The sequence below is a fragment of the Dendrobium catenatum genome, unplaced genomic scaffold (assembly GCF_001605985.2).
Source record: "Dendrobium catenatum unplaced genomic scaffold, ASM160598v2 fragScaff_scaffold_621, whole genome shotgun sequence".
Classification (NCBI taxonomy): Eukaryota; Viridiplantae; Streptophyta; class Magnoliopsida; order Asparagales; family Orchidaceae; genus Dendrobium; species Dendrobium catenatum.
Window position 1 is genome coordinate 19,427,900 of NW_021319083.1, and position 9,626 is coordinate 19,437,525.

Sequence of the window (9,626 nt, forward strand, 5' to 3'; positions counted from 1 at the left end):
TTTGGGAAGATTTTTTTTATTATTTTTTAAAATAATATTTTAATTTAAAAAATAAATTTTTTATATAAAATTTTATTTTAAGAAGTAGTAAGAAAGCTGCTTTTAATTGGAGAAAATAAGATTATTAAAAATTAAATTTGTTATCTTCTGTTTTTTTTTTAATATAATGTGCAATTGTGCATATTAAGATTTATACTTATTTTGTGAAAATTGGCTTGAACCACTTTTTTTTTTAATATAATGTGCAATTGTGCATATTAAGATTTATACTTTTTCAATAAGAATATTGAAAAAATTCTTTTACTTAAAAACCACTTTAAAATTTAAAAAAAAAATGTTTCAACTGAAGCATTTTTCTTTTATATTATTATTTTTAGATTTATTAGAATTATTTTTTTGTCATATAAATATTAGAACATGTATTTAATATTTATAGCAAAAATCTATAATACTTATTAGCGTAATGAGTACTTAATTTAATGATAATTTTATATATAATATGATACTTCAATACTTCATAGCCTTATAGTATATAACAGGCTATACATAATTATATTTTACAATTTACATCATGTTTAATTACTCATGATTACATATAATCAGGCAGGCTGTAGTGTACAAAATCATCAGCCATTGCAGCTACAAATATGACAGTCTACATTCACTAATTTAGCCATTTTATTAACTGCCAATGGAGTAAAAAACAAATGATATAGATAGATTTCTTCTGTAAGTTACAAGGATTCAATGCACAGTAGCTGTTCCATACAGTAAACTAATTAAGCCCGCCTTACAAGCCACTAGGGATTATCAGAATACAAGTTGAAAAATACAACTTGCCTTTGTATTCACAGAAGAATTTCTTTAAACAAAAGATTGAAAGGAAACAAAAAATACCTTCTTTGTGGCAGATTATCAAGGTTGATAATGATTTTCTGTATTCCTGCAATTTTCTTCTTCTGCTTTGGAGGAATTTTATAGTTGTTGTTAATATAGTTTACTCCAAAACCCTAAATGATCATCATGCCGAGTAAATTATGTGCCATGAACGGAATTAGTTGAGCTGGAGAGTATTATAAAGGCACAGACAACTGAGAGAGAGAAAACAGACACCCAGGCATTCTCTGTATACATCTCCATAGCATCTGTGAAGGAGAATCTTGCCCGATTTTCGGCCCAGTTACGAATCCTATCTGCTTCTGCCGCATAGAGTGCTCTACCCTGACAAACAAAAGAGACTATAACTCAGAAACTTTAATTATGGCTGAGATCAAGCAAAACAAGTCTAAGGTTTTGTTTGAGATGGCTTTCTTACTGTTTCTTAAAGTAAAATTTTTAATTTATGTACTAGAAAGTTGCTTTAAGAAACAGTAAAAAAATCGTCCCAAACGAAACCTAAACCACAGGTCATATAGCTCGGCCTAATATTCGAGCCGATTTTGAGTTGGAGTTGGACAAGATCAAGTTCTCTGGAAATCAGGTTGTCTATATATATATATATATTATAAACTAAAAATTTTGCTTAGAAGATAGAAAATTAATCGAGATTGGATAATTTTTTTGCTCAAATAAAACTCGGATCAGAGTTAATGAGCTGTACTCTAAAAAGTGGATATATAAGTGTAAGAATAGATGTTGGGCTATAATTTTGGCTTAAAAGATCTAAAAATAATCAAGTTAGGATAATTTTTAACTCAAATCAAAGTAAACGAGTCATACTTAGATCGAATCAAGCCAAGATTTTGCTTAAGTCTAGAAGTGGCTTAAGATCAAATCGTTAGCAACCCTGATTATAACATCACTAATAGCGGTGGAAGATATTGCAATCTGTAAGAATAATTTGTAAATATACTTTACCCAGTTTGAAATAAAAGATTACCTGATCATCGAACCATCTACCACGGCGAAGCCAAGCGGTGACCAAGGCAACCAGAATGCGAGGGGGTGTCAAGTAATTTATAGCTTTGCCGCTACCCTTAACAACTCTTATCCTTGGCACCAATGATCTGGCCACAGTTTCTGGTAGCTCACAGATGATGTTAAACATTTGCTTGTTTCTGAGGCTTGAACCACTGAAAAGTTGCTAGACAAAAGTTACGCATAGTTTTTTTTTATATATATAATTTACTTGTTTAGGGGATTATGCATGAAAATTTTACCTTGCATAATATTATGAAAATTTTAAGAGAAGCATAATCCTAAGTTAAGTGATGTAGAGATGAGGATGCTTGGGTGGATGAGTGGCTTTACCCTTAGAGATAGGATACGAAATGAGCATATACGTGAAAAGGTTGGAGTAGCTCCAGTGGAAGATAAGATTAGAGAGAGTCGTCTTAGATGATTTGGTCACATTAAACGGATGCCTTCCGATGACCCGGTTAGGAAAGTTGAGGTTTTAGATTTGCCTTATATTAAGAAAGGTAGAGTTAAACCTAAAAAGACTTTGTTAGAAAATATTAGAAATGATCTTTCATTATTAGATTTAAATGAGAATTTGACTTTTAACAGGACACAATGACAAAAAAAGATTCATGTAGTTGACCCCACGTAGTGGGACAAAGGCTTGATGTTGTTGTTGTTGTTAATATTATGTAAACTGAAGTTAGATTCCAAGTATTATAGGGGGCACAACTTTTTCTTATTAGCACTAATAAGACTTGAAGTAGAGGCATGAAATGAAAGAAATTCAAAACTCACTAAAAAAACTATCAAACTGAAATTATGTTTAATTGAGCAAAAAAAACTAGTTGTTTAAATTAATAAGATTCATGAGGAGAAAGGCAAGAATAACCTTAGAAGAAGATCCGTTAGAACCATTCCCGGAGATGCGGTGTGTATTCCGACCTTGGACCTTCTGCACTCTTTCATAAGTGAATTACGAAGTTGCCTAAGCCCACACTTTGTTGAGCCATAGCTACAAATTAGATACAAAAGGAAATTAGCATAAAATAGAGAATCAAGGAATAAACATGTTGCAAACCATGGTCCGTTAATTCAACAATGGAAGAAAGAAAATTCCAAGCTTCCAAAATCTTCTGAATTTCTCAGAAGAAGAAACCAGCAAAGGACAATGGCTAACTCCGCCTTGATATAAGGAGCATATTACAAATTGAAAAAATTGATGTTGTTTCTATCTAGGTTGCATATTTGGTTTTGGGTAAATTACATGATGATCCCAAGTTGGTTAACCTTTTCAAAAATATCACAACTAGGTTTCTATCACTTCTTGAAATTTAAAGCAGGTCCATGGTGATTTCCAGTTGGCGTCACATTGTTAGTTAATTGTCATTAGTTCAAATACTTGAGCACGGGTGGCTTGCAACTGAATGCCACACATATTACTTATCATAATACTCTTCCCAGCTTTCTAGAATTCTTTATCCTTCTTTCTCGATGAAAATCTAGTGAAAAGAGAAAGAGGCAAATCTCAGAGATTACACAATGAATCATTTGGAAAAGAAGACTAAATGCACTCAAAAGATACAAAATGCAAGTCAGAAAAACCCTTAACAAATGCAAGTTCAAAAAAAAAAAAAGACTACATAGAAAAGGAAAATCTCACTAGATTTAATTGCGAGTCATCTTCAAAATTGTTGACAACAAGAAAAAAATCTACTGAGTGTGAGCCAAAGCCTTAACAAGAAATCTTTGACAAATGTGAGACAAAACAAAACCATAAATCTGAAATGAAGATGATGGGAGCATCTATAGAACTAGAGTATTATCAGCACCTCATTACAATAGCTTCTTGTTTTTTATTCTCATATTCATAGAAAGTTGTGAGAATCACTTCACATGAGATGATGGGTGAAGTTGCTAGGAGGCCTCATTTTGTCTTAATGAGATCCCTTGGTCAAGCTTATAACAAAAGTATTTTAGGAAGTGAAATTTTTAACAAAACAAATCATGAAAGGGACTTATTTGCATCATCATTCGATCTCAGGGACCTAATTGTAATATTTTTAAAAAAGTGGATCAATCCTTACACCACAACGACTTATGCGTTTGGTTACTCCTAGAAGAGAAGAACATAAAATGCACAGAGTTTGGCATGAAATCTTATCAGCAGTTATGGAGAGAACAGTAGAATAAAAGTTATTCATCTATCATAAATAAGAGGATTGCTACACATGATTACATAGCTACCAAAATAATTGACGGAGATAAGCGAAACTCATCTGATTCCAAAGGACTTGTTAAACATTTCCTCATAAATTCAAACAACAAAATGAATGGACATAAAACTGAAGACAAAATTCCCTAGCTAAGGGAAATTTACATTCATACCACTTTATACTGTCATATTGACGTATCTAACACCAAAACCTTTAATATTATATATATCATCCTGTATTATTTTAATATCAAATATGTCACTCATATTTCCTTCCTACCACTCATATATTTTATTTCTACCACTCTTATTTGAAATAAAAATGAACTATGAGTGTTATGTATGTAATATTAAATTTTAGTGTTAAATATCTAAATATAATAGTATAGGATGGCATGTATGTAAATCTCCCAATAGCTAAATATAACGCTGGCATATTTTAGTTGAAAGGGATTTTATTGCCAAAACAACAAACTAAATTGTAACTCTTAATGCTGTTGAAATACGCAATCAGACAACGGATTAGAGCTTTATGAAAAGATCCGCACTACGAATGCATGCAAACTTACACAGCAGTCAGAGGCGTGCTTGATCCCCCAGAACCAGCCCCATCCATGTTGAACACATGACCCCCCTTCCCTTGAGCTCCCATAACCCGTATAGCTTCTCTTGTGCAGATCAATGACCCAACCAAGTTCGCGGACACAATCTGGCCATTAAGCAATGTGGAATTAGTGTTAAAACGCTAAGTTCACAAAGCAGAGAGGTAACAAGTGACCATTATAAAATGACCAATTATTATAAAAGTCACTATAACAATGTTTTTCCAAGTTTAGCGAACTAAAACTCAAGTTTTCAACTTTCTTTTAACCAAGGATGCTTAAAAACTCAAATGATTTTTCAAACCTGGCAGATTTACAATTATTGCACCAATTTTTGGTAATATTACTGATGCTTTACCAAACTTTATTAATTTTACCGGTTGATGGATGACTAGATTTGCATCAACACTAATGGAGTTCTAAAAATTGTGCACTGAACAAAGGCAATTTTACAGAGGTTTTACTCCAATAAATTTATTGGGATTTTGATGAACTATAAAGTTATTAACAAACCTAGAAAATTTTAAAAACTTTATTAGTCCCAGCATTGTTTATCTGTAAACTGTAGGAGTGGCCAATAAACACCAATAATAACTATCAACAAGGTTTGCGGCAATCAAGCTGAACAAGCAAACAAATAGTAGTCATCTTGATGTCAGAAAAAAAAAAATCATACCTGATCAATATCTTCATCCGTAAACTGTAAGAGTGGCCTAAAACCTTTATTAGTCCCAGCATTGTTTATCTGTCAATTAACACAAGTTCATCACGAGAATAATTCCATAGGATAATTGATATTTGTGGACATTAATATTTTGGAATATTTATTTAAAAAAAAAAACAAGAGAGTTTCTATTTGGAGAGGAATAGAAAAAAATAACATTGATATATGAAGGGTGATAGAAATTAGGAGAAATAGCATGACCAACACAAGATTAGACAAGGAACTAGAAATGAAATTTGGAGGGGGTTTAGGCCCAAGTTATATATTTTGACATTCAAAAATGAACCACTGGGTATATATGGGCTACATGAAGATTTCTAGATACAAAACAACTCTAAACAAAGAGTTACTATACAATCATCTAATCATCTAAGGGTTCATTCCAATATCCATATTGACTCTTGGTATGTTCGTTACTTTTTGTATACTTTACACATGTATGACCTGTCATTAACATATCAATCAAAACAACTTGATGATTAGTATTCTACTAAAATCCTAAGAGTTCTGAAGTTAAAGTTAAGCTGAATTTAATTTCCAACTCTCCCTTTAAACTTAGTTGGCTTCCATTCTTCATTCTAAGAGTAGCCTTGAGTTTATGAAATATATCTTCCACAAGTGGTTTGGTGAAGATATCCACAGTTTGATTATTTGCCTCTATGCAGATAAGCTCTACATATTACCATACAAATGCTCTGAAGTGACATTGTTGAATGTTTGTGTACTTGTCCTTTTCTGATGAATTGGATTCTTGACTAACATGATGATGATTTGCTGTCTTAGTTGATCTTTGAAGCTTCAAGATGTAACAAATAATTCTCTTAATTGATTTTAAATTAGTCACCTTTGGCTCCTCCCTAAGAATTTCATGCAACCTGTAGAATTCTTGAATTACAATTAAGTTGAATTTAATTTCCAACAAAGGACATAACTATTCATAAATATGACCCAAAAAGAAGAGGAAAACGAAAGAATATCCAAAAATCTATGAATACATAATATCCGTTCATTTAAGAAGCCCAACCAATACTGGTCATGAAATGTCAGAGAGGATAGAAATTTAGAAAGGACTATGGAGGAGCAGTTAGATGGTGTTAATTCATAATTTTTTTAACTTGGTATGAACAGAAATACTGTGAAATAGAGATTATATCTTTATTACATGATATTTGTTCATTGTTTTCCAGTCTAGTTTCCAGCGCTGGCTATCATACATGTAAAACATAAGGCATTGCATAAGGTAATGATTTATATTTTATAGTGAGAGGCATCGTTCTAAAAATTATTTAAATTTCAGCTATTGAAAAGCAATTTAGACAGTTGTCAATTCAAAAATTCTCCACAGCACGAGACAATTGAAAGAAATTTGCTGATCCAAACTCTAATGTTTTATTTTGAATTAAGAATGACTGAAAATACAAGAAAAATCTAAACTGCATAGTACAGTTATGACACTGTTCACAATACAGTAGGAATAATCAGTTATCAACAATACAGATCGGATGGGTTAATTTGCCATATAAACCAGTTAGTGATTAATAATTGCTTTTTATTGCCATTGTAAGGTAAAATGAGAAAAGATATTCATCAATGAACGAAATTCACAGAATGCTATGAACTCAAATATGCTTAAAATTTTGACACTATACCCAAATGTCAACTGAGCCAAGTTCCTTGACAGCAAAATTGGCCAAGTCCCTCACTTCATCAGGCTTGCAAACATCACAGGGAATGCCAACAACTTTAGCACTTGAAAGTTTCACACTTCTTTTGCTCCCAGCAATAGACATACCTTCCTTCAAGTTTTCATTAAGTTCTTCTACAGTTGATTGCACCGACTCAGGACTGCCTTTCAAAGGGACCAAATTGGATTCCAAATATATGAGAAGCTATGAAAAAGGTTTGAAGCCTAACAGTGGGAAGGTTCATCTCAAAAGGAAATATCACCTGCGGGAAGCAACCACAACACGATCACCAGAGAGAAGAAACTCACGAGCAAGAGCCTTACCTAATCCTCTTGTGCTGTGAAACAAGTAAAATTACAAAAGGATTAGTTAGATGCCAAATTAACCGGTAGCAATAAACTTTTTCTTACAAATAATTACAACTCATAAAAGCCAACACTAAACCTTAAAGTACACACCCAACTATCTTTAAAAGTATATAACATTTTTTTCAACATGACACAATAAGCATTAAAATTGCAAATACTTTGGCAGTAGGCCCAAATCAACATGACTCACTAAGCAACAAAAGATACCAAAAAAATGGAAATTTGGCCATGTTTCGAGTTAAAAAGGTTAACTCAAAGTTAGATGAACACTAAACAACACCAAAAAGGTTCAAAGTCATATCACCTACTTCTGCTGTTAATCAACCCATTACTCCATCAGTACAAGTCATTGGACTGTACCCCCTACGTTTACCACCAGCAGGTTTCACAATAAAATAACAAAACCAGTAAAACGTTTTCCAGCTTAATAAAAGTTCAAGTACAGCTAAGAATGACGTCCTTTGCCATTCACAAGGATAGTGTGATAAACACAGTACCTTCCTGTAATGACAACATTGCGAGGACCAGCTTTGCAATATTCCTCTAAAACAATGTTTGCCCCTATCATTGTCCCAATAATTATCCCACCAAGCCAGCTATACCAAATCAGTGCGTTCATCTCAGCATCCCCACCTTTGCAGTAGAAAGTGAAAGAAAAAAAAATATACTTCAACAATCAGGATGGTGAAAGGTTGAGATAAAACAAGAAGAAAAAAAGAAAGGAGAGAATTGAATATGTTATGCAAACTGAGACCTCACAAACCTGATAACTGAAATCCAATTGCAAGTATAACACCTGTACTCATCATAGTAAGAAGGTATCTTCCTACTTGCGTAGAAACCTGCAATGAATGAGTTCAAGTTCAAGCTCGGTATAAGCTAAATGAGCTTAGCATGATTAAGCAAAAAACTTGACTCGAGTCGACTAGTTTGCACCCCTAACTCCAGTTAAATAAATATTAGAAAAATAGGAATTTAAATAAATTTATGGGAACCTCTATTATGAAAAAACACATACAAATATCCAGGACAATTTCATACTAAAATAGTTAAAGCAAATCCAGATTCAAGTAATACTATACACTCCATCAACCTGATTTGCAGCAATGTCACTTGAATAAAATAATTAAACTTCTGGAACTATAATTGAAACTCTTAAAACAGACATCTAATTATAAAGATTAACCTACTCCTTACTCACCGAAAAGAAGATATCCTCAGCTTTCTCCACGATCTTCCTATACGGTCCTTCAGGCGGAGACTTCACTCCTGAAATCCTAACAAGTAAAGATTTGAGCGAGTAAAGAGGCCCCTTCCGCTTCGCCTTCGAAGAGAAAACATAACTCTTCTCCTCAACACCGCCCGTATTTCCATCTCCATCCCCCGTACTAGAACCCCTTCCATCTTCCGATCCGAAGGCTTTGCACGGAAGCAAGCCGATCCTCTTCCGGCGCACCCTCAACGAACACAAAGAAGACGCTACTCCTTCAATTGCCCCTAGATGCCGCAGCCTCCGGCATTGATCGACTCGAGGGAGACTGATTCCGCCGACATACTCGAGAGAAGTAACTGACAGGTTGACGACCGCGGCCATCGCTCCGAAAGAAAAGGGGGAAGGAGCCGACGATGACGAGGTCCTCCTGCGGATGTATAAAGGCAGAGAGGAGAGCTGGGGCGAAATATCTTTGTTCTTGGCCTCTCAAGCAACGTGATGACCACACGTTTCAATAACCCAATCCCACACGCTACAGGCCACGTCAGCTGTTTCGCTTCGCAAGCCAAAGGTTTCATTCTTGTATGGGTGTGTAATGCATGCGAGACAGCAATCTGCATCATCCGTAAAGAGGTACGTTGAATTATTACCATTGATTTTATGCGGAGAAGAGCATTTATGTTTATACCATTTTTATGTGGGGCTAAATTTCGGCAAACAAGTCGGTTCAATTAGTAGGCGATTAGATTGGGATTATTTGATCGGATATAAATGTAGATTAATAGGGATGTATGCATTTTAAAAATATATAATTTAATTTGTTGGATGTAAATTTAATGCACTGAATTAATTTTGTGTCGTTATAATATATTTAAAATGTATTGGAATATGATGTATAGTTGCATGTGGTGATTCAGTGA

At 33.7% G+C, this 9,626-nt stretch overlaps 1 protein-coding gene across 1 annotated transcript; it reads right to left on the reverse strand.

The window, feature by feature from the left end:
* Positions 1-694: 694 nt before the first annotated feature.
* On the reverse strand, positions 695-9,169 carry LOC110115060 (probable chlorophyll(ide) b reductase NYC1, chloroplastic). The gene is made up of 10 exons (XM_020848178.2): positions 8,695-9,169; positions 8,257-8,335; positions 7,991-8,126; positions 7,388-7,462; positions 7,090-7,285; positions 5,393-5,461; positions 4,684-4,823; positions 2,792-2,914; positions 1,880-2,072; positions 695-1,221 (listed from the first exon to the last, which is right to left on the reverse strand). The coding sequence occupies exons 1-10, from the start codon at positions 9,085-9,087 to the stop codon at positions 1,036-1,038; spliced, it is 1,590 nt and encodes a 529-aa protein (XP_020703837.1). The 5' UTR covers positions 9,088-9,169; the 3' UTR covers positions 695-1,035.
* Positions 9,170-9,626: the final 457 nt, after the last annotated feature.

What these genes read in the sequence shown, in the direction of transcription:
- LOC110115060 (XM_020848178.2), bottom strand. Translation starts at nt 9,087, where the DNA reads ATGGCCGCGGTCGTCAACCTGTCAGTTACTTCTCTCGAGTATGTCGGC. An exon ending in AATGTTGTCATTACAGGAAG is followed by an intron (nt 7,463 to 7,990) that starts GTACTGTGTTTA and finishes CTTGTTTCACAG; the next exon opens with CACAAGAGGATTAGGTAAGG. An exon ending in GTAGATGGTTCGATGATCAG is followed by an intron (nt 1,222 to 1,879) that starts GTAATCTTTTAT and finishes TTTGTTTGTCAG; the next exon opens with GGTAGAGCACTCTATGCGGC.